Raw genomic sequence first — 27,786 nt, 5'->3', positions numbered from 1 at the left:
ATGTGAAGTCTTGCATTTTACTTTACTACTAGCAAAATGTATAGTTTTGTATATGAAACTTTATTCTGTAAAGAAATGCAACAGTCTTATAAATGTAGGTACATAAAAAGTATGTACAATGTTTCCCATTGAAATGTTGGTGTAATTGTAAAGAAGCATTAAATGAAAATAAGTTAAAACAAGTATAAAATTATACGAGGCATTTTACCACTGGATGTTTGTCTGCCAACCTGAAGGATCATTTGAACAATTCTCTAGACTGTCAAATCCACAAGGTGGCACTGTAATATAAAATATTAGAGGAATTATTTTTTAATTAGTGTCTGTATCCACAGTTGGTATTTCAAATATATTTATAGAGTAGCTTTACACATTTCTAAAATGTTCTATTTTCTGTATCTTGATTAAAATATTAGGGACCTAGAGGACTTTAATTTGGGAAAAAAGGTAAATCATTACTACAAGTTAGATTTTTAGCATGCATGTATAGGCCTTGGAAGCGAATATTTTATGCTCCATATTAAATGTGTACTTTAGTGATGAAAGAGCACTGCTGTGGATTATACAATTGCCTACTTATGCACAGCCACAACTGTACACTAGATTGGCTGACCTGTAATGTGGATGATAAAATTCAAGTTTCTCAGGTCTCATTTCTATAGAAACTGGTAGAATAAAGTGTGCAGCTTTCAAATATTTGAATGCATATGCAAAGCTTGTGTACATATTGTATACATGTACATAAAGAATACACTGAACACGGATGAGTCTTTGTTATCATGTTTTATTTCACTGATTACAAAAGGGTGTGTGAACATCTTCTGACACATTTTAGTTAAATAAATAAAGATAAAAAGCCAAGCAAGTGCAAATATTTCAGAGATCATAGTCTATATATACACACACACACACACACCTCTTTACCATGGACACATGTCCTATTACTCAAAAGTATTCCTCTTTTTACAATCTGGAAACAAATAATTTGTAAGAAAAAACAAAAAAAAAAAAAAAACAACCTTCTTTGTCATGGAAAACTGATTAACTTAATTTGGTGAATCTACAGGGCACAAAAAAAACCCAACGTGCCAACATTAAACATGGCCAATTATTGAGCATAAACAATAAGCTAAGTTAGGCCAGCAATTAAGCCTCTATTAACTAACAAGTAGGTTCACATTTATGCAATTGACAGGCAAACACACAACAATCTAAAACACTTGGCTTTCTGTTTTAAGGCATATGGAACATGTTTTATTTGCAGGCACTGTTCTACAGATCCCATTGTGTTCTCTGTAAAGGTCGAAGTTTAATCTACAAGACGGGAGGACTGGTTTATCGGCTAGGAGCCAGCAATATTTAAGGTTAACTACGCAAACATTTTTAATGATTTTGTTTATTGTAAGACATCGGTATAACTGTGGTATTTTGGCCAAGCAGAGCCATGCTCTGTGCTGAATAGTGCAAGTTGAAAATCAATGTGAAGTTTAAGCCTCTCTGATAAACATTAAATCTCATTCCTTCATAATTACAGAACTGAAAAGTGGTTGAGTGGCTTATGAAAGATGGAAAATGTCAACAAATCAGGGGAACTACTTAACACACAAGCTAAGGACTGAGCTCAGTTCACTGAGATTTTTCTGAGTGGCGTTCAGAAACTAATTTATAGGGGGTTTCATAAGCCACTGCCATCCACATGCACAGCACAAGTACATTCAAATACTAGTCCAGTGATTTTCCTCTTCTTAACCAATCCTCTTTACATCCAGCAATGTTGGAGTAACAGGACTACGCCGCTTACTACAAAGGGGGAGGGGGGGGGAGGAGGGGGATTAGAAGCAAAAGAAAAATATATTTAAATTAGACATCGTTAAGACAAATTGTAAAAACCTGTACAGCCCTGTAAAAGGGAAGGGAACACCTGTGAGGGGTTTTAAGAGAAGTAATGCATGACATTGTGCAAGACACAAGTTAGGAGCCCAGGATAATCTGGAAGGGGGAAGACAAACATCTTGAACACTTATAATAAATACAATTACTATGAAATAAGAAAAAAGCATCTGCCTACATTATCACATCATTATCAGTTCCTCTGGCATAAATTAGTGTGCTTGGTGGTCCATCTTCTTACCGAGAGTGCTACTCCCTCTCCTTCTTTTGTATCCCCCTCGCCAGGATAGTCTCTCCGAGAGCTGTAATCCAATAATGACTGGTCAACATTACTACTATGTATAACCAGCCAGACAAGAAGGAAGGGGAGCTTAAGGAAGTCTAGAGAAATGCCCTCTTCACACACACACACACACACACACACACACACACACACACCACCAATCACAGAAAATACCTCTCAACACCACCAATCTTCAGAAAATACCTCTCAACACACACACACACCCCCACCAAAAGCCTGTCTGCTGCTATCCATCTGCCTCTTACAGCCAAAATATAAAAATTTGTGTGGGTGTTGGTGTGATATACAAAATACTACCTGGTAACCATTAAGGACACAGAAGGTTGTTATTGCATGTGGAGTTTGTTGCTACACTCCAACAAAAGTTCAAATAGCTGTTGACAGTGTTTGGGATCTACACACATTTTTATTAATATATTTATAATAAAAAAAATTTAATATAATAAAAATGTGAAGAACACACACAGCCTTCTACAGAATATGTGAATACCACCAAATGCACTGTTTTTTATCATATTTCATTGACTGCCAACCATCTTTTTATCCTTAAGGATAACCCAATGTTTATGACATTATGGGCCCTACAGTTGCCTTTATGGCCCAGATTGTAAAACTTCAATGAATATTCGAGTTTCACAAATTTAAATAAGTGGTATGACAGGGTTTATTAAGTCTTTGATTAGGGCTGAACAAATCAAAATCTTATCGAAATTGCAATATGACCTACTGCAACTTTCAAATCGAAGTAGCAATATTTGTTAAAAAGGTAAAATGTGTGTAAAAATACAATTAAATTGTTGTATTGCTGAAATCAAACCATAATCATTTAAATGCGTTTTTCAATGAAAATGACAATTTGTAAAACTGATCATTCCCTCTAATATGGCAAATCATATCGCAATATCAGTCAAAATAATCGCAATTAGATATTTTTTCAAAATCGTTCAGCCCTGTTATGGATTTTGAAAACACTCTCCTATACAGTGAGTTAGGAATTACACAAGCAACTCTACCCCAATAGGAAACGAAGATGTGTCCTGAGAATCATTTGCAGGAACGTGATTTACCAGCAACCACTACTTCCTATTTTACAGGTAAAAATATAATATAAAATAATAATTCAATTCACAAGTATGTTCGGGTCTTAAATAGACATTAATAAAGACATTGTGTGCCTTCTCTTTACCTAAGATCAAGTTTGTGAATAACAATAACATTTCAAATTATTCATCTTTACCAATTTTGCATAATAATGACAACAATAATAATCTATTGCCAGTTGTTCCTCTCATCAGACGCTACCGTGGCCAAATTTCTTGCAAATAAACAGATGCAAATGAAACAAGTAATTTCTTTCCATTACTAACATCTGAGCTTCCTCTTTTACCGTGTAAATGTAAAAGTAGTAGCCAATAAACACAAGTATTAACAAAAACTAAATGATCCAACCACTGCATAGCTAATTGTTAATACTTAAACATTCTTTATCATCTATGTTGCATTTGGCGGATCTCTACAATTGAATGCGAACACATGATTAAAACCACTATAAGGCGCTTGGGGCAGAGCTCTTTCTATTGAGTGACCTACAGCTCTGTTTAGGAGAGTGCTTTGAGGGCTTATTACAGCACATCCTTGTGACCTGTGACACTGTGTGGTAGAGAAACACCTTAGTCAAAAGCCTTGCACAACTCCACATGCAAGACTAAGCAACACTTGACAAAAAGCATAGCCAGTGAGAAAATGCTCACTAAACACTCATACATAAAGAAAAGGTTGGGGAAGTCATGACACAGATGAAGCATCGTTAATGGTTGCAAAGCCATTAGGGTTAGTTGTCACAATTTAACAACACTTTACCGTTGCTTTTTCTTGATGAATGCCAGGAATCCACAGTGATAGCATCCACAGGTAGTGATGATAATCACAATGACTATTTTAATGAGGAAAAAAAATCAAACAGATGTTTGAAGATGATAATGAAAATAATATGACTTGCCATGAGGTCAACAAATGTAGTGCCATTTAAATGCCTGACAGCATCCTGACATGAAACAGATTAGATTGGTAATCCCAAAAAGATTTTCTCATATGCAATTATTGCAGCATAACTATGGCTATTGCTCTTCGTTAGAACAGCAAATCAAAAATGATTAGTTAAACCTCTATAGCAACTTGGATGTCATGGACAAAACACAAACCACAGTACAGGGACACATCCAGCCATTAGTTGAGTATATTTTTATGGCTGAATGTGTGAACTTGTTCTTATGTGTTGACCCAAATTAGAACATGATGAACACTCTCAAGAACTCCACAGTCTACTATAATATCACCGTGCTGTTTTTCCTGAGGCGATCATGATCTCATTTGGCTCAACATTATATTCTTGGTCTATTGTTCAAGTTTAAAATTGAAACTTACCCCCAAGAACACCCAGTGTGATACCCAAGACATTGGAGTTATTGCCTGTAAAACAGTAAATAAGGACAGATAATTGTGTCAGACTCTCGTTTTGATTGAACTACAATGCTACTTTTAAAAAAACTAAATTAATCTAACATACTACTTTGATGACTTTTCAGGTTGTTCAACTAGGCCAGAAGGAATTAATTAGGGCTTGGCAATGTTTTGAGGAAACACTAAGGTGTAGGACATTATGATGAGCTACAGTGTTGAGAGATGAGATACAGTGTCAAAGTTCTTGTTTGGGAAGGTTGAAGCAAGAGATAAGATGTAGTTTGGTGGGTAAAACGCGCACACAAACACCAGAGGAAAGGGGACACTGCAGCTTGACCCTCTTGATGAGTCCCACAAACAAGTAGAGACACCTTTGACTCAATTAATGAGGTTGCCAAGGAGTTAAAAGAATTAAGACTTGCTATGTGACATTCACACATGCGGTCTTTTAAAGTAACTGTACTATTACAGTAACATATCTTGTAAATGATTTGCAGTTTCTATTACCGATCCCTGCTGCTATTGTATGTTGAAGACTTGCAGTTGTATGTTAATTTAAATGTACTGGATTGTTTCAGCATTACCGCGCACACATAGACACACAAAGCACATACATAATTGCATACAGAAATTTGTTATTAAGTGACCAAGCCCTCACCTGATATCTCAAACCGTTTCTCATGAACAAAAAAATAAATACTTTTAAAAAGCTAAAATACTATGTAACAGCATGGTCTCATCTGAAATGTATGCTCAAATAAATAAGCAATATTTCTAATGACTGTGCGGTGGTAGCAACCTGAAATACACTAATCCACAGAGAAACCTACTACTACCTACTTCAAACCTTCTCCTTCATAAGGCATTATTTAAATAATCTTTATGAAAAGTATTTATCAAAATAGAGGATGTGTGGTAGAAGAATTGGAATTCTTTTGATGGATTTATCCTGAAATTTTTAATTTTACTTATTTAAGTAAATAATGTATTAATTAATAAAAAAGGGGCATTTTTTGATTTTTTAACTTTCTTTTCCTATGTTGTAAAGTAACACAATGCTAATTTAATCGAAGAGAAACGCCACAGATTGCTAAGTATATAGAACATTATGTAATCAAGCCAGTCACATGTAAGAATGTAACATCTACATCAGTATAAAAATCATGTTTTGTTCATGTTACAAATAACAGGTTGACTTTCATTTATGACCTAAATCAAGTAGTAATTTTCATTTCACTTACCTTTTTGACATACTGGAAGTCCAGGTGACCACTGACTATTCATTTCACATGTCAGGGTACTTGGTCCTGTCATAACATATCCAGATATGCACTGGTAGGTCACCTTAGCATTGTATCCATAAGGGGGTCGAGAACCTTCAACCCATTTGGCATTTTCAATGACAGGTTCACCACAATGACCCTCTGCAGGCAAAGAAAATGTTAATGTTATTCAATTGTTCAAAATAACCTTATTCAGAGTGTGTGAGAGTATCAGTCACAGCTCAGATTACATTGAGAAAAAGGTAATAAACATTTTTAAACACTTACTGATACATTTAGGAGGAGCAGGCACAAATGTCCCATCCTCTGAACATGATACTGCCTACACATCAATGCTACTTCAAACCTTCTCCTTCATAAGGCATTATTTAAATAATCTTTGTGAAAAGTATTTATCAAAATAGAGGATGTGTGGTAGAAGACTTGGAATTCATTTGATGGATTTATCCTGAAATTTTAAAGTTTACTTATTTAAGTAAATAATGTATTAATTAATAAAAAGGGGCATTTTTTGATTTTTTAACTTTACAACATAGGAAAAGAAAGTAACGCAATGCTAATTTAATCGAAGAGAAACGCCACAGATTGCTAAGTATATAGAACATTATGTAGTCAAGCCAATCACATGTAAGAATGTAACATCTACATCAGTATAAAAATCATTTTTGGTTCATGTTACAAGTAACAGGTTGACTTTCATTTATGACCTAAATCAAGTAGTAATTTTCATTTCACTTACCTTTTTGACATTCTGGAAGTCCAGGTGACCACTGACTATTCATTTCACATGTCAGGGTACTTGGTCCTGTCATAAAGTATCCAGATATGCACTGGTAGGTCACCGTAGCCTTGTATCCATAAGGGGGTCGAGAACCTTTAACCCATTTGGCATTTTTAATGACAGGATCACCACACTGAACCTCTGCAGGCAAAGAAAATGTTAATGTTATTCAATTGTTCAAAATAACCTTATTCAGAGTGTGTGAGAGTATCAGTCACAGCTCAGATTACATTGAGAAAGAGGTAATAAACATTTTTAAACACTTACTGATACATTTAGGAGGAGCAGGCACAAATGTCCCATCCTCTGAACATGATAATGACATTGATCCATCGAGTGTATAATTGTTTTGACAACTGTACTGTACAACATCTTTAAATTTATAAGTCTCTTTCTTTGGACTGAAAGTGCCTTGTTCAACCACAGGTGGTGGATCACAAGTCACCACTGCAAAATAAAAATGGCATCTATTAGAATGGAAATAGACACTGAGTTTTTATTTAGTCTTGTGTCAAACAGATTACCAACCTTCACATACAGGCAAACTTCCGTCCCACCCTTGGACACCACAAAGGATTTTACTTTTGCCAACCAATCTGTAACTAATTAGAGAAATAAAATTTTCAAAAAGTTAGACTTTAGACAACACATTTCAAGAGGGATCTGTGTTAACCCTTGCATTTCACATAACACTGAAAAGTAAGCAGACCTACTAAACACTTGATTGAAATTAGTTGTTTTTTTGATTGGGAAACATAATGGCTACTGACATTTTAGAGTAAAAATATGCTACTCACAATTACATTTCAAAAACTAATTCTCTGAACATGAACTAAGAAGAGTTACCAGTTTGTTACTAACCCTGTGTTGCAGCTGATCACAGCTTCACTGCCATAGTCAGTCCCTTTAGGGTACTCAACACGTCCATTTTCCACTTTTACAGCAGAACCGCAGTTTATTGCTGAAAAAAATAAATAAAAAAGGTCTCATTAGTATTAAATTCCTTTGTTAAAAATTACTGGATATCATAATGCACAACTGACTCAACAGACTGGTCAATAGTTATTTTAGTTTATAATGTATTAATTACTAAAAAGGGGCATTTCATTTTTTTGATTTTTGAAACTTAACCATGTAGCAAATAAAATAACGCAATGAAAATTTAATCTAAAAGGGAAACCATACATAGCTAAGTATATGAAACATTATGTGATCATGCCAATCACATGTGAGACTGTAACAACTACATCAGTATAAAACCACGTTTTGATCATGTTTAAACATACCAGGTGAATTTTATTTACAGACCTAAATCAAGTAGTAATTTTCATTTCACTTACTTTTATTACAATATGGAAGTCCAGGTGACCACTGACTATTAATATCACATGTCACGGTACTCTGTCCTGTCATAACATATCCGGGGTTGCACTGGTATTTCACCGTAGCCTTGTATCCATAAGGGGGTCGAGAACCGTCAACCCAGTTGGCATTTTCAATGGCAGGATCACCACATTGAACCTCTGCAGGCAAAGAAAATGTTAAATGGAAACAGATTCAATTGTCCAAACTAAACCTTTTTGAAAGTGTGAGTATCAGTCACAGCTGAGATTACACTGGGGAAATGCTGAGAAAAGATATAAACATTTTTAAACACTTACTGACACATTTTGGAGGATCAGGTACAAATGTCCCATCATCTGAACATGATATTGTTATAGATCCATTGAGTGTATAATCACTTTGACAACTGTACTTTACAGTTTCTCTATATTCATAGACGTCTTCGACCGGACTGAAAGTGCCTTGTTCAACCGTAGGTGGTGGATAACAAGTCACCACTGCAAAATAAAAATGGCATCTATTAGAATGGAAATAGACACTGAGTTTTTATTTAGTCTTGTGTCAAACAGATTACCAACCTTCACATTCAGGCAACCTTCCGTCCCACCCTAGGACACCACAAAGGATTTTACTGTTGCCAACAAATCTGTAACTAATTAGAGAAATTATTTTTTAGAAAAGCTAGAATTCAGACAACACATTTCAAGATGGATCTGTGTTAACCCTTGCATTTCACATAACACTGAAAAGTAAGCAGACCTACTAAATACCCACTTTGATTGGAATGAGTTGTTTTTTGATTGGGAAACATAATGGCTACTGACATTTTAGAGTTACTCACAGCTACTGAAAATTACATTTAAAAAAAATAATTATATGAACATGAATTCTGAAGAGTTATCTGTTTGTTACTAACCCTTCGTTGCAAGTGATCACTGTGTAATCGCCAAAATCAGTCCCTGTAGGGTAATCAATGTGTCCATTATTCACTTCTCCAGCGGAACCACAGTTTCTCTCTGAAAAAAAGGAAGGTCTTGTAAGCACTAAATTCCTTTATTGATTACTGGATATTATAATGCACAACTGACTAAAAAGACTGGTCACTAGATATTATCAGCTTATTCATAAGACAATAACTAGAGGACTCTAAATCAGATAATATTGCCAGTTAAAACTTGTTGTGAAATATAGTTGATTTTGAATAGAAAAACAAAACGCTAATATTTACTCTCGCATTTAAGCCTCACGGGAGTCCAAGTGCCAGCATTACAAGTGATGACTGCAGACCCTCCTGCAGACACGTAACCAGGATCACAGGCAAAAGAAACTTTGGTCCCATTTGGGAATGTTTGTAAAAGGTTATCACTGCCCTTCAAATCCATGTTGGGCCCTGCCAGGGGTTTGGAACAGTCTTGAGCTATAGTGAAAAATAAAGAGAAAGATAAACACTAGAAGTGAGGACATGTTAATGGAAGACCAAACACCAGCTTGTGTATAATCACACACATGTCAGAAGCTTATCCTTACTGCCGCTCACCTTGAACAGTAATGGCAAGGCCAATACAGCTCAGAAGTAGGAAGTAGGTGACACCCATGATGGGACCTGGCAAGTCTGGCTGAGGTCAATCAGCTTTCTGGCAAACACAAACGTAAATGTAAGACAATCAGAGGGTTGACTTGGCTAAGGTGGTTGATAATTCCATTCAAGCAGGGCCGTCTCGGTGGGACAGATTAAAATTCAGACTTGCAACAGTTAAGTTAGCTAACGTTAAGCAATGGACAGCAAGCTACTATAACGTTACTTACATCGATCTAAAACATCAATATTATATAGTAGTAATAATAATAATAATAATAATAATAAGTAACGTTAGTCTCATGTTTGGTCACTGGTTAATCTTTGACAACACAAGTCTTGTCATTTACTTAATGTCAATCAAGAAAACGCCATTACAAACTTCATTCAACTTCTGTCAATTTTACTTAGCTGATGTAACATTGCTTCTGTAGCTAATGTTACCTACATAGTTCACAACTGGTCTATTGCGACAGTTTCGACAGGCAAATTCGGTATACGTTTAAACAAGACAAATATCAAGATGTCAATATAGCAGTAACATTTCACCCATTAAAACAACCAGTGACCAGTGGCAGGCACGTTGCTTCCTACACCTGCCTTTCTTTATCAAGACATGGTGTGAGCAAGGACAATAAAACTAACGGCATAACCTAAGCCTACTCTTAATTAAATACGATACATACGCCGAAATTACCGGTAGATCCTCGGGGTGGGTAAATGCGTTTAGCTGTGTCAACTGAGTGTTTGAATTTACTCATAAAATACGTTATTAAAGTCGCAACATATCTGGTCAACCTAGGCTGTATTCGCTAACGTTAGCTGCTAGCATAATATCAAGAAACGTTAACGACCCGTTGCTTTAGTCCGGTTAGTGCGTTATCTCCGTTCTGTTTTCAGTTAGTTTTGATACAGCAGATTGTTAAAATATCGGATGATTTTTTTTAACTTACCCAAATAGCTGTTACGTTAAATGTGAAGAATCACTATGGCTGTAGCTGCTGCTGGTACCACAATGGTGAATTTAGTTCCTTCTTCACGGCTGCTCATGCAGGCGTGGCCTTATAGACAGTGACGCATTTCTTGCCCTTAGCCAAAAGTCAAACTTTACAACATACTAACCTTACTCGTCAGTAGCCTAAACATCTTAAAGAAAAACCTGAGGGGACAAACAGGAGATGTGAAGGTGGCTTTCCAGAAAGTTATTACGATGTGTTTTCTGATGGCGAGTCACAATTTGCCATATTTTCAGATTAGGCATTTATAGAACATGATGTAATAGACCCAACCCAGGCAGTATCAATATGAGGAAGAGATGTACTTCCCGACTGAGCAACAAATTGTTGGTCTTCTGAAGGAATGTTGGTCTTACTGCTTCTCTCCACTTGACCCTAAATCACATAGTAATCCAATGAAAGAACCAGCAACAAAAACCCAACCAAATGTAAAGTAGAAGAAGAAGATTAATCCCACAGGGGGAAATTCAATGTTTTTTCACTGTGGTTTTATTGTCATTAGTATACACAAACCTTGCAGTTTCTAAGCCATGCCAAGTCCTTACCCCAAGGCATGGGTTCTTCAGAAAGTACTATTTTCTCTTTTATTTCACTTAAAAAATAATACAGGAATGGGGTTTGGACACCCAAAAGCCAAAATAGCCAGATAAGAGTAGTCTACTTTATCAGGGATCTGCAGCTTCTCACCCTGGGTCACACCACTGAATCACTGCCCAGTTTTAATCACAATTGGATAATATCTCTGTTTTCTAGTTTCTGATGGGATGGCTGTTATAGATGTTGTATTCTGTGCACAGCACTGAACATATTGGAATTTTTATTATACTTACTAAGACAATATATTTAAAAGCCATAAAACACCTCACCACTGAATCATTGTTTGTGAAAGAGATTAGTTTCCAAATATATGGGTGAGGTATTTATATTTCTTTATATTCATTCATAAGTCATTATCACAGCATGGACTTTGTTAGGACCTAGTTGGTTTGAACATGATGGAAATGAAAGCATTGCTGTTCCTGGTCTGCATATGTGGGTATGGCTTCCGCTGTAAAAAGTACAGAGCCTGACACACGCCCTCCATTTCCTAATGCTCTATTGTAAGAACTGTTTACAAGGACTAATAGAGTTGATCTCACAAAAGTAAATTCACATCCTAACAAATTACAAAACATTCACAGACACCTGGTTCCCACTTTCATCATTAGTCAAGGTCATCATTCCCAGCTGGCACAGTAAACACGCTGTTGTTGCTTCATTTTATTAAAACATTAATAAAATGAAGCATGAAACATTAATTTCAATATATTATATAACAAATTCAGTATTATTATAGTATTATTTGAGCAAAAACGATGTGAGATCATTCCTATTTATTTACCTCTTTAAATATATTAAATGGGAAGCCAAGTAAAACAAGCAGTGGCCTGAGATGACTTGTATGTGTTTGTAGTGGCATTGGAAAGCTATCATTTGAAATAAATTGTGAACGGTGATCAGTTTGATAAAGGCTGCATTAAGACACTCTGATAAACATGCTGAAATGCTGTACACTATGACACAGACTGTTGTCAAAGTGCCTTGGTAAATAATAAAAACCACAAAACTACAGTCACAGGGGTGGACTTCCAGAGAACTATCACAATAAATTGCAGGTTGCCGTGCCAAATGGGGCCTAAAATGAACTTGCCTATTCCCCTGAGTGGTACTCCTGTCCATGCCCTGAAAAACAAACAGTTGATTAGTGACTGGTTTTGAGACAGCAACACTTTGTACAGTATGATACAGTACATTAATAAATAAATCTCATTCTATTATTATTATTATTATTATTGTTATTAACGTGAGTTTAAAAAATGCAGTCTAACCTGCTAAAAATAACAGATCTTGATTCATTTGTAAAGACTGGTTTCTTGTGTCAGGGTGGATTTTTGTGGTAGCTTGGCAGGTAGTCAGAGTTTTCGGCTGTGGTGGTGCTCATTCTGTCTGCACAGTCAAACAGCCAACAGTTTGGCCTGATGATAAAATTATTTTAAATGATTAAAAGAGATGTAAAGATGTAAAGACATTGCCATACAGTGCCATCCTTTTATGAATTTATATCTTGTGCAATAAGGATTTCACAACAGCCTCAAAGCAAATCACACCTCATCAGTACATTCTATGAAGCCCATGTTAATAATGGATTAGGCCTATTTATTTCTACTTAAATATTTTTATTAGAATGTAGACATTTTCATCCTTAAAATATAATGTAATTATATAATTAAATGTAATACTGACTTTTTTTGAGCGTAGAAAAGTGAAACCGTCCCAGTAACAACTGTTTCCAAGGTTGATGAGGAAGTGGTTGCTTTTTGCCATGCTGTATTTTTTAATAGGACCACTAGAAGTCACTAAAGTCCAGTCCTACACTTCCACTGTAAATGAAGAATAAACTTAGAGGCTTAGAAATATATCAAAAATACGATCAGTGTTAAGGACAGTGAGACCATCTCATACGCCTTTATATCATCACGCCTGGATTACTGCAACAGCCTTTTTACTTGCTTGACCCAAAAATCTATTGATTGACTCCAGACTGTTCAGATCTCAGCTGCCAGGCTTTCAACCAGAACAAAGAAATGTGATCACCTCACCCCTGTTTTGGCTTCATTACACTGGCTCCCAATATATTTTAGAATAGAATTAAAAATTGTATTGATTTCTTTTAAAGCTCTTCATGGCCTCTCTCCCTGTTATATCTCTGACCTTTTAGTATTTTAATTTCATTACTGTCTTTCTGCTTTTACTGTGTATCTTATTGTGTTTACTCCTGTGAAAGCACTTATTAATTTATTATTATTATTATAAACATAACCATAGACCATTAAAAACAATTATTAAAAAACATTTATAATGATGAAAGATACATTATAATATTTTTTAAGGTTATTTTTCTGCAACTAATGGATGAGGAATAAGGCTTTCCAATATGCCTTCATGACAGCTCATTTTCTCAAGTGTTTACTGAATGTGTAATATTTTTTTTTGTATTTGTACACACTGCATAAGGACAGAACATTTGAAAAAATAAAAAGGTTCTGTTATAAAACAATAATGTATTATAACATTTCCTATAAGTCATTGAGCATGTTATGATGCCTACTGAAGATATCGATAAAACAATATAAACACTGGCTTCATAAAAATCGTTACCAAGTCTTGCATTTATAGGAGAGAATACAACCTGATCTGATTTTACTCCCCTGACTGCTTATGTCATTACTGGCAGTACAGTAATAATTGTTGAGAATTATTGTGAGCCAGCTGTCAGGTGTGAAGAAGTTGTGGAGACTGATGAAGACTTAACATAGCATGGTTTATTGAGCCCGGCCGAGGAAACACAGTGCCAGCATACAACATGTGAACACGTCAAATGCCAACACCAAATCTGAAGGATAACATCTTGTGATTCCTTTTATGTTTCTGTCTTCCCCCTAGTGCCTGTAGGTTTCTCTATTAGTTCACCTTCACCTAGAACGCCTAATCTATCTGATGATCCAATGCTTCATCAAATTGGAATCTCTCACTATCCAAGAGTTGTACTCTAATCTGTGGAGCCAGTTGGTTCTTGTAAACATTCTTGATGGCTCAACCTTGTAAGATTCCCAGAGAACGCTGATATCTGCTAGCCGGACATCTGAGCTACTGTCTCTAGCTAATCAGTCTGTTGTTGTCTTCTTGACGAGGACAAGTACGTGTGAGAAATATCTAAACCTATAATTTGAAACACTTATGGGGTCAGCTATATTACTCTAAGCTAGACCTGTCTTACCTTTCCCTGTTACATCAATTAAGTAATAGAAAGAAGAAATATTCTCAACAATAATCACTATCCTTATCCACTGTGCCACAGTGTAGGCAAAAGTTTGATGTGCTACAGTAAACTTTCGAATATTGAAGTGATTGTTCTGCATGAATGGTTATGATTATTGACAAGTTAATACTTAGCATTGACACATTAGAGACTAACCACAATGTAGACCATTTTTCTTTCTCACGGATGTAATGCATGATAAATAACCCACAAACACAAAACAGCTGTAACTGGAATACATAGCTACTACTGTTAAACTAACAGTACACTATTAAATTAACGTTCTACTTTTTTATTTAATGTTATAATATCTATATCTATTTATACACTCATTTATACCAGCTATCCTTGCAGTTTGTAGATAGTGCCTTTGCAGTAGACAGATGTAGATTCAGCCAGAGCCAGGATGCCAATGTGTTCTCCTTTTAAGCAGCACCTTCCCCTTGGTCTGTTTTACATCTGTTTTACTACAGTTATTGTTCTAAATATTGCTCAGTAATCCTGTTTACAGAAAGTGTGTTGTGGGTTATGTGGGTGGTGCTGGTGTATTGTGGTCTCCATGCCTGGTTCCAAAACTCCCAAAGTCCCACATTCCACAAGCTGCAATGCACCAATCACGGTAGAGCTTTCTGTGGTTATTGTTTTCACTAATCACAGACCAGTCTTTTAAAAAGCTGTGACAACATGTTTAGGCCCATGCCGAGTGTCCAGATACCAAGGTCTTCACTTCCGTTGTCCTCCACTGGTTTCACTTCATTACACACAATGAGAAGGAGCGTAGTATACACATGTAGTATAAATATGTATATAATAAATTGTTTGTTGATACATTCTGTTTCTTGAACATTTTTCACTGTGCTTTATGCATTTTCCTTGATCAAGCAAGTAAATCTATGATACAATTTGTTACCATATTTTAATATAGGCCTACACTTAATTTTATGTTGTGTGTGTAGCATGAAGGAACTATAAATTTCATTTTATTATGCAGCGTTGTGCTGTATAATGACAATAAACAACCTTGTACCTTGTACCTTTTTGACAATGGTACAGTACAACCTCATTATATTTATGAGTCTCTCTCTTATTTACTATAGGGCTCCAAATCAGAAAATATTGTCTGTTAAAACCTGTTGTGAAATATTGTCAATCTGAATGCTACTTCAAACCTTCTTCATCATAAGGAAATATTTATGTAATCTTTGTGAAATGTATCAAAATAGAGGATGTGTGGTAGAAAACTTTAATTCATTTTTTGGATTTATCCTGAAATTTTTAATTTGACTTATTTTAGTAAATAATGTACAAATTAATAAAAAAAAAAGGGCAGGGGGGGCATTTCATTTTTTGATTTTTAAAACTTTACAATGTAGAGAAAGAAAGCAACGCAATTCTAATTTTATCTAAGAGAAAAATCACAGATACCTAAGTATATAGAACATTATGTGATCGGTGGGGCCTCCGGTCTGCCGCTGGGCCTGATCAGCGGCCGTCATCCCGGTCAAAAACCTCCGCTTCCCGACGTAGGATCCTGAAGGAGGCTGTGCTCAGACGCTCTGGAGGCCGTCTCTACCCTGCACCGTCAGGTAGCCCTTTTCTCAGGTCTGTTACTGCTACTCCAACACAACACTCGGCAGCTCACACACTCCATCCTCAGTCCGTACGCAGTGTTGAAGCAGATTCTGCTCAGTCCTGCTCTGGAACCCCACAACTGGCATCTCCTTGTCCCCTTTTCTCCCTAACCACACTAATAATTGGTGACTCCATAACCAGAAACATCCGTTTCTTTAACGCCACCACTCACTGCTTCCCCGGTACCACCACAGCTGACATTTAAAAAAAAAACTGCAAGACCTAATGCCATCGCTCCGGTCCTCCATCACAAGAGTGATAGTCCATGTGGGAAAAAATGACACAGCTCTTCAGCAGTCTGAGCTGACAAAATCAGATTTTAACTGTCTTTTTAACTTTTTAAAGTCTGTTTTTATCTCTGGTCCCATTCCCACAGTTGGTCGCGGTGCTGGCCGCTTCAGTAGACTCCTTGGCCTCCACGACTGGCTCCAGTCCGCCTGCAGGGCTCACGGTGTGTGTTATGTCAATAACTTTAATATTTTCTGGCAAAGAATGTCTCTTTTTAAGACAGATGGACTTCATCCAAACAAACGGGGCTCAGAAATGTTAGGTGCTCACATAAAGCATGTGGTGTCCCCTCAGGACTTAGGCCTACATGAATGACTAATCATTCATGCAGCACACCTGGACACACCACCGGTCACTGAACAGATCTCTGCCTCACTGCCACAAACAACTGTCTCCACCTGCTGGCATGTAAAGCCATCTGCTCCCAGCGCTGTTCCAAAGACTTCTATTTCTGTCATCATCACGCATAGACCAGTAAACCGAAATGTGCACATCCCACACAGAAATATTAGTAATCTTATAAGGATTAGGACAACTGCACCAACTCCAGCTCCCAAAACAAACTCATTTAAAATGGCTCTCTTCAATGTGAGATCACTTTCAAGTAAGACTTTTATCTTAAATGATTTTATCTTGTCTACAAATCTAGATTTTATGTTTTTAACTAAATCATGGTTGCAAATGAATGACTATAGCCAGCTAGCTGAACTGAAAAATGTTAAATGTCATCAAGTACGCTGTGATGGATTTAACTCCTTTGAAGTTCTCACTCATAAAGTTGGAGGGCTGCAACCTATCATATTTGTAATAATTTATTGCCCCCCAAAACCGCCTGGAGGATTTTTATCAGAACTTCCTGAATTTTTATCTACTCTGGTTTTAAATTATGACAGAATTGTTATTTGTGGCGATTTTAATATTCATGTTGATGACCCCACCAATCTTAATGCAACTGACTTTTTAAATATGGCCACTTCTTTTAACTTCAAACAACATGTCAAAGGGCAAACACATAACCGTGGTCATACACTTGACTTGGTTTTTACCCTGGGTGTCAGCATTTCCTCTGTGGAATTAGTGGACATGACCATATCTGACCACAGATGTATTGTTTTTAGCTGCGATTTGCCTGTTACTCATGCCGCCTCACCAAGCTCCGTGTGTTCTCGCATCTTTAATGAACAAAGTGTTTCAAAGTTTTGCGCATTCTTTCAGAGCCAAAGCCAACACCTGTCTGATTCCAACACCAACAATCTGGTTGATCACTTCAATCATATCTGCTTGTCATCACTAAATATTACTGCTCCTCTAAAGGTTAGGCCTATGTCTAAAGCTAGTAAGCATCCCTGGATAAATGACAGCATTTGCAGCCTAAAAAGGGAATGCAGGAAAGCAGAGCGCAGATGGAAAAAATCCAGTCTCCAAGTCCATTACCTCAGTCTGAAGGATTTATTAATTAACTACAATAACATGGTTAAGGATGTGAGAACACACTGTTTTTCTGAACTCATTACTACACAAACACAACCCCAGGTTTCTGTTTGACTGTGGATCAGCTGGTAAACCCAACCCCTCCTTGTGCCTCAGCTGGAAGTGATGAATGTTTTTATTTTATTTTACCAATAAGGTGGTGTCAATCAGAGCCTCTATTGCACCGACTGAGTCGTACTCAGAGGTCCCTCACCAGCAACAAGAAATTTTTTACCAGTTTTATCCCATCGACTTGTCTGAGCTTTTAAAAACAGTATCACAAATGAGAGTGTCCTCCAGCCCACTTGATTTAATACCTTTTTACTGAAAGTAATAGATTCTGTTGGGCCCCATTTGATCTCTGTTTTTAACAGCTCCCTATCTACTGGTTGTGTCCCTGATTATTTTGAAATGGCTTGCGTGAACCGGCTTTTAAAGAAACCTGGTTTAGATCCCTCCCTCCCACAAAATTTTAGACCAATTTCAAAAATGCCTTTTATTGCAAAGATTCTAGAAAGAATTGTGTCCAAACAGCTGCTCACTGTACTGGAAAATAACAAATTATTTGAAAAGTTTCAGTCTGGTTTCAGGAAGTACCACAGCACTGAGACTGCCCTGCTTAAAGTCACCAATGACCTTTTAATGTCTGCTGATGAAGGCATGTGCTCAGTCCTGGTACTCCTGGACCTTAGCGCTGCTTTTGACACCATTGATCACAACATCATGTTAGACAGACTGAGGCACTGGGTGGGGATCTTTGGTACTGCCCTAGAATGGTTTTCATCCTACCTGTCAAATAGGAAGTTTTGCGTGTCTGTAAACAACTATGTCTCTTCGTTCTGTCCAGTTCTGGTGTACCTCAGGGGTCGGTCCATTTTGTTTTCCTTGTATCTGCTTCCCCTTGGACATATTATCCATAAACATGGTATTTCTTTTCATATTTATGCTGATGACACACAAATGTACTTGCCCGTCAGATCCACAGTTCCTAGAATGCAGAGTTCACTTACCGACTGCCTTTGTGAAGTTAAAAAATGGATGTCAAATAATTTCCTCCAGCTGAACTCAGACAAAACGGAAATCCTGGTCATCGGCTCCCAGCAGATGGCAAAACAAATACTGCCATATGCTGGTTCCCTAGTAAATCACATTAAGCCTGTTGCAAAGAACCTTGGTGTCTGATTTGATTGTAATTTAAATTACGAGCAGCACACCACAAAGCTTGTTCAATCATGTTTTTATCAAGTAAGAAATATAGCAAAAATTGGATCTATGGACCTCATTACCCCTGTTTTAGCTTCATTACACTGGCTCCCAGTATGTTTTAGAATTGACTTTAAAATTTTATTGATCACTTTTAAAGCTCTTCATGGCCTCACGCCTTGTTATATTTCTGACCTTTTAGTCCCATACGCACCAGCACGTACCTTGAGATCCTCAGGCAGAGGTCTGTTGTCTGTTCCAGAGTCTCAACTGAAAACTAAAGGGGACAGAGCGTTTGCTGTCAGGCCCCCGAGGCTCTGGAACAGCCTGCCCGAGGAAATCAAGTCGGCTGAGTCAGTGAACTCTTTTAAGTCCCTTCTTAAAACATACTTTTATAGGAGAGCCTTTCCCGATCTTATATGACTTTATTTTATCCCTTTTATTTTATTCTATTTTACTCATTTTATATTTGTCTTAAACGTGTATTTTAGTCTTTTCATTGTTTTCTTGCTTTTAGATTATCATGTTGTTGTTTTTTTTGTTGTTTATGTGTTATTATCATTTGGGTATTATTGTCTTACACTTGTTAAAGCACTTTGTAACTTGTTTTGAAGTGCTCTACAAATAAAGATTATTATTATATTATTATTATTATTATTATGTTATCAAGCCAATCCCATGTAAGAATGTAACAACATCAACATCAGTATAAATCAATCATTTCATTGCATTTCATTTCTTTACATTCTGGAAGTCCAGGTGACCACTGACTATTCACTTCACATGTCAGGGTACTCGGTCCTGTCATAACGTATCCAGATATGCACTGGTAGGTCACCGTAGCCTTGTATCCATAAGGGGGTCGAGAACCTTCAACCCATTTGGCATTTCCAATGACAGGATCACCACATTGAACCTCTGCAGGCAAAGAAAATGTTAATGTTATTCAATTGTTCAAAATAACCTTATTCAGAGTGTGTGAGAGTATCAGTCACAGCTCAGATTACATTGAGAAAGAGGTAATAAACATTTTTAAACACTTACTGATACATTTAGGAGGAGCAGGCACAAATGTCCCATCCTCTGAACATGATAATGACTTTGATCCATCAAGTGTATAACCGTTTTGACAACTGTACTGTACAACTTCTTTAAATTTATAAGTCTCTTTCTTTGGACTGAAAGTGCCTTGTTCAACCACAGGTGGTGGATCACAAGTCACCACTGCAAAATAAAAATGGCATCTATTAGAATGGAAATAAACACTGAGTTTTTATTTAGTCTTGTGTCAAACAGATTACCAACCTTCACATACAGGCAAACTTCCGTCCCACCCTTGGACACCACAAAGGATTTTACTGTTTCCAACTAATCTGTAACTAATTAGAGAAAAATTTTTTTAAAAAAGTTAGACTTTAGACAACACATTTCAAGAGGGATCTGTGTTAACCCTTGCATTTCACATGACAACACTGAAAAGTACGCAGACCTACTGAACACTCACTATGATTGGAATGAGTTAAAATGTGCTACAAGTACATTTCAAAAACTAATTATCAAGAGTTATCAATTCACTAACCCATCGTTACAAGTGATCACAAACTCAGTCCCTGTAGGGTAATCAATATGTCCATTTTCCACTACTCCAGCAGAATTACAGTTCTTCTCTGAAAAAAAGAAAGGAAGGTCTCATAAGTATTAATTACTGGATGTCATAATGCACAACTGACTCAACAGACTGGTCAACAGACTAGCTATTATCAGCTGATAATAGCTAGTGATATTATCAGCATATTCACTAGAGGACTCCAAATCAGATAATATTAACAGTTAAAACTTGTTGTGCAGTATTGCTGATTTTGAATGGAAAAATAAAATGCAAATATTTACTCTCGCATTTCAGCCTCACGGGACTCCAAGTGCCAGCATTACAAGTGATGACTGCAGACCCTCCTGTAGACACGTAACCAGGATCACAGAAAAAAGAAACTTGGGTCCCATCTGGGAATGTTTGTGAAAGACTATCACTGCCCTTCAAATCCATGTTGGGTCCTGCGAGGGGTTTGGAACAGTCTTGACCTGAAATGAAAAATAAAGAGAAAGATAAACACTAGAAGTGAGGACATGTTAATGGCAGAACAAACACCAGCTTGTGTAAAATCACACATGTGTCAGAAGCTTACCCTTACTGCCGCTCACCTTGAACAGTAATGGCAAGGCCAATACAGCTCAGAAGTAGGATGTAGGAGACACCCATGACAGGCAAGTCTGGATGCGGTCAATCAGCTTTCTGGCAAAGACAAACACAAATGTAAGTAATTAGCTAAGGTTTGCTATCAGTTAGCTAGCATAACATTAACAAACATTAATGATTCATGTTTTAGTCAGGTTAGTGTATTATCTTCATTCTGTTTTCAGTTATTTTTGGTAGGGCAGTTTGTCAAAACGTCAGATGAATTATTTACTTACCCAAATAGCTGCTAGGTTAAATGTGAAGAATCATTTTTGGCTGTAGCTGCTTCTGCCTCTACAATGGTGAATCTGGCTCCTTCTTTACACCTGCAGCTTCTTAATGTGGCCATATAAACGCTGACTCATATCTTATCCTTATCCAAAAGTTACCAACTTTACAACGTACCAGAAAGTCTTTATAAATCATACATGGTTATGACAGTGTGTATTCTGATGGTAAGTCCCAATTTGCCATCTTTTCAATGGTAGGCTAACATGTACACCACCAGACAAGGTATGATGAATAGTCTGGCTCACAACACTGATGCTGCCCAGTTTTACTCGCAATAGGATAACATCTCAGGTTTCTAGCTTCAGATGGAAGGGATGCTATAGATGTATTCGGTGTACAGTACTGAACATACTGGAATTTTTATCAAACTTAGATAATATATTCTTTGGGCAACAGATTAGTTTCCAAATATGTGGGTGAGGTATTTGCATTTCTTCTGAAAAACACACATAGGCCTACATCATTCATCATAATACAACATTTCCAGACAATAGTTGTACCTGTAACTGGTTTACACTCACTCAGACAAAAACTGTGACAACAGCTTACTTTATTTTATACTTTTATTTACACACACTCCTTCATTGAGTTGTTGCTCAAATCACACTTACATATGTATCAAAATAAAGCCAAAATAGCAGAAGTTATTATTACTGCATGGACTTTGTTGGGAACTACGTGTTTTGAACATGATGGAGATGAGTGCCTTGTTTCTTGTGGTCAGAATGGGCTTCTCTTTCTGCTTGTAAAAAGTACAGGGCCTGAAACACATCCTTCCCTAACACTCTTGATCTGAAAAGAAAATTTGCATTCTAACAAATTCCAAAATGTTCAAAACCAGTTCCTGGTTTCCACTTTCATCATTAGTCATGGTCATCATTCCCAGATGGCATTGTAAACGTTCTGTTGTTGCTTAATATTACAAAAACACTTTAATTTTAATATATTATGTGTAATAAATACAGTATAATTATAGTATTATTTGAGCATGTTGAGGGAGAATTCATATTTATTTACCTCTTTAAATATATTTAAAGCCTGGTAAAGCAAGCAGGGGCCTGAGATGACTTGTTTATGTTGGTAGTGGCATTGGAAAGCTATCATTTGAAATGAACAGTAATCAGTCTAATAAAGGCTGCAATAAGACAGTCTCATAAACATGTTGACGTACATTATGACCCAGTCTCTTCACAATTTATCACGTGTTATCAAAGTGCCTTGGTATAAAAAACCACAGTCACAGAGGCTGACTTCCGAAGAACTATCATCTTTAAAATGCAGGTCACCGAGCCAAATGGGGCCTAAAATGAACTTGCCTCTTTCTCTTAGCACGTTTGTGTCTTGCCTTTGTACATTTGAGTACAATGGACAGAAATATAAGTAAGGATGCAAAAGAACTCCACTGCAGCAAAGTATACCAAAGTGGTACTCCTGTCCATGCCCTGAAAAACAAAGACTTGATTACTGACTGGATTTTGGACAGCAAACATTTTGTACAGTATGATACAGTATATTAATACATAAATCTAATTCTAGTGTTGCTATTATTATTATTTTATTTTTTTTACATATATTTTTTTTTATTATAGTAAAACAAATGTAGTCTAACCTGCTGAAAAACACATCTTGATTGGTTTGATTGATTTGTAAAGACTGGTTTCCTGTGTCAGAAAGGACTTCTATGGTAGCTTGGCTGGTAGTCAGAGGTGGGGTTTCGGCTGTGGTGGTGCTCATTCTGTCTGCACAGTCATAAACAGGTTGGCCTGAAGATTAAATGATTTTAAATGATTAAACAAAAGACATTACAGTGCCATCCTTTAATGAATGTATATATTTTGCAATAAGAATTTCACAACAGCCTCAAAGCAAAGCAGACCTGATCAGTACTTTTTATGAAGCCCATGTTTCCAATGTATCATGTTATATTGGGGTAGTGGTGGCCCAAAGGTTAGAGAAGCAAGCTTATGACCGGGAGGTCGCCGGCTCAATCCCTGAACCACTGAACCACTGAGCTGCCCTTGAGCAAGGCCCCCAACAGCTCCAGTGGAGCTTGGCTGCGGTACTGGGCAGCTTCCAGTGTGAATGTGATCAGGGCTGCAAAAGAGAGGCTTCCTCTCAGTGAAGCTCTCCTGAATAAATAAAGGTTGTTCTACTTAATGCCCATTTGTGTGGGAATTTGTTAAAATTAAATACAACACAGATTCCCCAGTAAAAACTGGTGCAAACTACGTCCAAGGTTGATTTGCACTGCTTTTTGCCACGCTGTCATTTTTAATACAACCAAAATCCAATCCTACACATGGGGGCTTTAATCCATTCTATACAAACAATAAATATAATAATAATTCAACAAGACTTATAACAAAAGTGTCACAATCACTCATTTCGCATGATAACAAGTGGAGATGGAATAAGGCTTTCCGCCTTCATGGCAGCTCATTTTCAACTAAGTAAGGGTGTATTTGAGCAGGAACAATCATGCAATGTGTAAATCCTGACATCACAATCGTAAAAAAAAAAGAGAAGTTTCAAAAGTGTGTTGACACAGAGTAAATGGAGCCAAAAAGCCTTGCTAAAAGTGCAAACAGACGGGCCACAAACAAAAATCCATAAATGACAAAAGTGTCAGTGAATAATAAAACATCTTATGGCTTGGCTTCATGTTTACTTGTATCCTCCATTCACACTGTCTAAAATGATATAGCTAGGTTTCTTTGTTCTCTCTTGAAGCAACAAGCATTCATAATGCTGCAAACCTTATAAAAAGGTCATATATATTAGCACTGTATAAAGGTACTTATTAATGTTAGTTCACCTTTGTTCTGTCATAAAAGTGCCATAACCATACTCACCACTATGCCTAGATCATATTTGTAATTTCTTAAAAGGTTTAATTGTAATGCCTAATTTATTTTTGTTGTATTGGTACTAGGGCTGACCCCACATAGTCAAAGGTTTGATGCTTCAATGGGCGGAGCCTGATTCGACTGTCAATCTCACAGTCGAAGCTTCGCAGCAAAATGACGATCGTGCCATTTTGGCGATATGGGTTGTCATGTAAAACCATGTAAACCTGTTCTGGTACAACCCCTAAATAGGATTTTGAACCTGAAAATGGGCATACTACTACCTCTTTAATACGATGTGTTATGAAACAATAATGTATTATAGCATTTAAAAATTAAGTCATTGTGCATGTTATGAAGCCTACTGAAGAAATTGATAAAACATTATTAACACAGGCTTCATAGAAAGTGTTACTAATTATTGCATTTAAAAGGAGCAAATACAACCCTATCAGTTCTTACCCGGCATATTAACAACATAGATACAGCTGCTGTTTGCAGGCATCAGGACCTGCACAGAGAGGATATCACTCCCCTGACTGCTTATGACATTACTGGCAACACAGTAATAATCACTATCCTTATCCACTGTGCCACAGTGTAGCCATAAGTCTGAGGAGTGGTGAAGCAGGACATCCTTGTGGTGAGTGTTTTGATACCAGGAGTAACGAACGCCAGTGCCCTCTTTACAGCCACAGCGCACTGTCACTGGCTGCCCCCAACAAGTTGGCCTGTCCACTAGAGCGCTCAAGGGCCAAAGTCTGGGTTTCGATACTGGAACTGGCACAAAGAAGCAAGTGATATGTTTGAATTCATTCAGCTTGACCATATAAACAATTAAATGTCCAAATGCAGTCCATAATTGTCATAGTAATGTACATTTTCTAAGCTAATCATTAAAAACTTATGTTTAATTCTTACCTTCAGTGACAGCCACATGAACTGAAGTCATGAGGTCAGCATATATTTTGTCAATCCCAACCCAGTACACTCCAGCGTCGTCAAATTGGAGTTCACTGACTTTCACAAACAGCCCCCTTCTTCCTTGATCTATAATTAGAGACCTTTGTGTGTTCATTGTTTTAGTGCCACCATCTGAATCCACCAAAATCTCGCAGGTGCTTCTGGAGTCACCTCGGCACCAGTACTTTTTACTAAACAGGTACCGGGCTGCGTCATACTTGCAGTAAACAATGAATTCACCTCCAATGTGTGCTGTGATCTGCCCCTTATCACACTGGAGCTGAAGACTTGCTGAAAAACAGAGTACAATCAGAATGAAACTGCTCTTAGCCACAGCAAAAATGCTTTTGTTTAAGGTTGTTCCACAAGAACAAACACAACATTCAACTGGATTTCAACTGATATCATTTTAATTCTTGATCCACATTTTAATATTAAGCTTGTAAATCATGTAAAAACAATCACTAATAATAATCACAATTTTTCCAGGTGTTCAATTGTGACAATTCCTATGTGAATGTAAATACTGTATTATATTAATCTATCAAAAGTATTTGTCACACGTAATCATACTCTATTATATTCAGCTGAAAGAAATATTTTTCCGTCAGGCAGATTACACACATTTCAAATATAAAGTAAGAATGATTAAACGATGTGAGAAAATGGTTTACATAAACTTTTCTAAAAATCATGCACTCATATCCAAGCAAGCACTTATTTGCTTAAAAAAATGTCTAAAGTGTTCAATTATGGCACAATAGTTACTCCAACTAAAATTGTAACTGTAATTTAAAAAAATTACAGTTACAATTTAACTTTATTATTGAAACAGGTATTTGCACACAGAAAAAAACATTATAATCCACAATGCAAGTTGTAAATCATTGCCCACTTACCATGAAAAACCAATGTCAGCCACAGTGTCTTCATTTTGATGATGAAATATCTTAACTAAGAAATCTTAACAACGGTAAGCAACACTCAGGAAGCTGTAGAGGTGGACTGTGGTGATCTTTGCTTCCTGTTGGTTCATTGTGCGTTACAGCTTTTGCTTGCTGTTATGCCTAGAACACATATGCACTGCCAAAATCATCACACCTACTTCATATTTGCAATATCAGACGTGATTCTATCCAATGATGGTTTTGATAAACCACTGAGTGAATTATAATGATAATAAACTTGTTCATGGATGAACCTGGATTAAACATTTTAGGACTGCATTGAGAGAAATACAATCAGATAATTAAAATAATATAACAGATAAGACTTGTTGGACATAAAATAGTGTGTTTTAATGAAGAAAAAGCTTTTTAAAAAGATGTGTTTCACCTTTTGTCTCAAACCAAGATTTAGAAAAAGCCAGCAGAGCCTTGCCTGAAGATCAGAGGCTGGAATCTGGCTCATAGGGGAGCAGCAATATAAGTGGGAGCTTAACCATGACATGCTTTAAAGGTAATCAATAAAATCTCAATATATATTCTAAAAAGCACAGACCAGTGCAGAGAGGCTAAAACTTGGTTAATGTGAGCTTGATCTTGTGTTAATTGACCAAAAGCCACTAGATGTCCTCATGCCACTGATGCAGTGTGCAACACCTGCTGAATGCAGGGTGCAACGCATTCTCGCCTTCATCATGGCATATCTGACTAAGGCATTCTTTCTTCATGTGTAACTAGATACAGTTACACATAAATGCTACCTCTTCTCACATGAACTGTATGTCAGCTTCTCAGGTAAGCCTGTTCTCAGTATGTGTCTTAATTTTCATCTTTATATCATTATACTATAGCTATATAGGATGTTGTTATACATATATTTTATTACTTTTATTCATACTCTTCTTAACATCAAGCTTTCTGTATACAATAAAGAGAAGTCTTATACGAGTGACTTAAAGCCCATAGATCCTTGAAACAGAGGTCCTCCTATTGATCTTGAAAGTCAACTTAATACAGCTAGAAACTGACCCACCAAACAAATTACAGTAAGTTGATCAAATTTGAGTTTTACAAGAAAGCATTTACTTGACTGTACTTTATCTCAGATAGTGTCATTGGCTAATGTGGTCGTTCAGTAGGCATAAATGAAGACCTAGAGAGTTGAGTGAGTTGCTGCTAATTACTGGCTCAGAACATCAGGATTTTCAGGATTCACACCCTTTTTCTTCACCACTCCTGCCTCTGTCTCCTGCCCTCCTCCACGCCTCTTGTGTGTCCTGACTGTGGTTTAACAAGCTAGACTGCTTGCTTTGCACTCTGACTTTGGGTAGGAACAGCTGTCCTTGCCTGTTTCTATGCATAAATGCGTGGCCCACTGTTCGTGGGAGTTACCCTCCCATTCA

At 36.9% G+C, this 27,786-nt stretch overlaps 3 protein-coding genes across 11 annotated transcripts; all 3 read right to left on the bottom strand.

Annotated features, from left to right (window-relative positions):
- Nucleotides 1-768: 768 nt before the first annotated feature.
- LOC123975223 (complement component receptor 1-like protein) lies at nt 769-10,924 on the bottom strand. Of its 9 annotated transcripts, none has more exons than XM_046056498.1 (16): nt 10,592-10,922; nt 9,600-9,692; nt 9,291-9,479; nt 8,979-9,078; nt 8,641-8,714; nt 8,380-8,559; nt 8,059-8,241; nt 7,580-7,679; nt 7,247-7,320; nt 6,986-7,165; nt 6,677-6,859; nt 5,896-6,078; nt 4,619-4,663; nt 4,055-4,127; nt 2,132-2,192; nt 769-1,800 (listed from the first exon to the last, which is right to left on the bottom strand). In XM_046056498.1, exons 2-16 carry the CDS (start codon nt 9,655-9,657, stop codon nt 1,798-1,800), a joined length of 1,686 nt encoding a protein of 561 aa, XP_045912454.1. In that variant the 5' UTR covers nt 9,658-9,692; nt 10,592-10,922; the 3' UTR covers nt 769-1,797. The 9 variants fall into 9 exon arrangements, with proteins under 9 accessions (XP_045912454.1, XP_045912452.1, XP_045912453.1 ...); XM_046056496.1 differs by having other exon boundaries at nt 9,600-9,696; nt 10,592-10,921; XM_046056497.1 differs by lacking the exon at nt 10,592-10,922 and adding an exon at nt 10,325-10,458 and having other exon boundaries at nt 9,600-9,696.
- A 1,420-nt stretch (nt 10,925-12,344) lies between these two features.
- Nucleotides 12,345-21,181, bottom strand: LOC123974662 (zona pellucida sperm-binding protein 3 receptor-like). Its single transcript, XM_046055497.1, has 6 exons — nt 20,997-21,181; nt 20,686-20,773; nt 20,412-20,485; nt 20,151-20,330; nt 19,878-20,024; nt 12,345-12,376 (listed from the first exon to the last, which is right to left on the bottom strand). The coding sequence occupies exons 1-6, from the start codon at nt 21,148-21,150 to the stop codon at nt 12,345-12,347; spliced, it is 675 nt and encodes a 224-aa protein (XP_045911453.1). The 5' UTR covers nt 21,151-21,181.
- A 154-nt stretch (nt 21,182-21,335) lies between these two features.
- LOC123974661 lies at nt 21,336-26,372 on the bottom strand. Its single transcript, XM_046055496.1, has 5 exons — nt 26,339-26,372; nt 25,392-25,730; nt 24,939-25,280; nt 23,240-23,393; nt 21,336-21,396 (listed from the first exon to the last, which is right to left on the bottom strand). Exons 1-5 carry the CDS (start codon nt 26,370-26,372, stop codon nt 21,336-21,338), a joined length of 930 nt encoding a protein of 309 aa, XP_045911452.1.
- Nucleotides 26,373-27,786: the final 1,414 nt, after the last annotated feature.

The sequence above is a fragment of the Micropterus dolomieu genome, linkage group LG08 (assembly GCF_021292245.1).
Source record: "Micropterus dolomieu isolate WLL.071019.BEF.003 ecotype Adirondacks linkage group LG08, ASM2129224v1, whole genome shotgun sequence".
Lineage (NCBI taxonomy): Eukaryota > Metazoa > Chordata > Actinopteri > Centrarchiformes > Centrarchidae > Micropterus > Micropterus dolomieu.
Note: the sequence above shows the minus strand (reverse complement) of the source record. Positions and strands in the feature narration are given on the sequence as shown.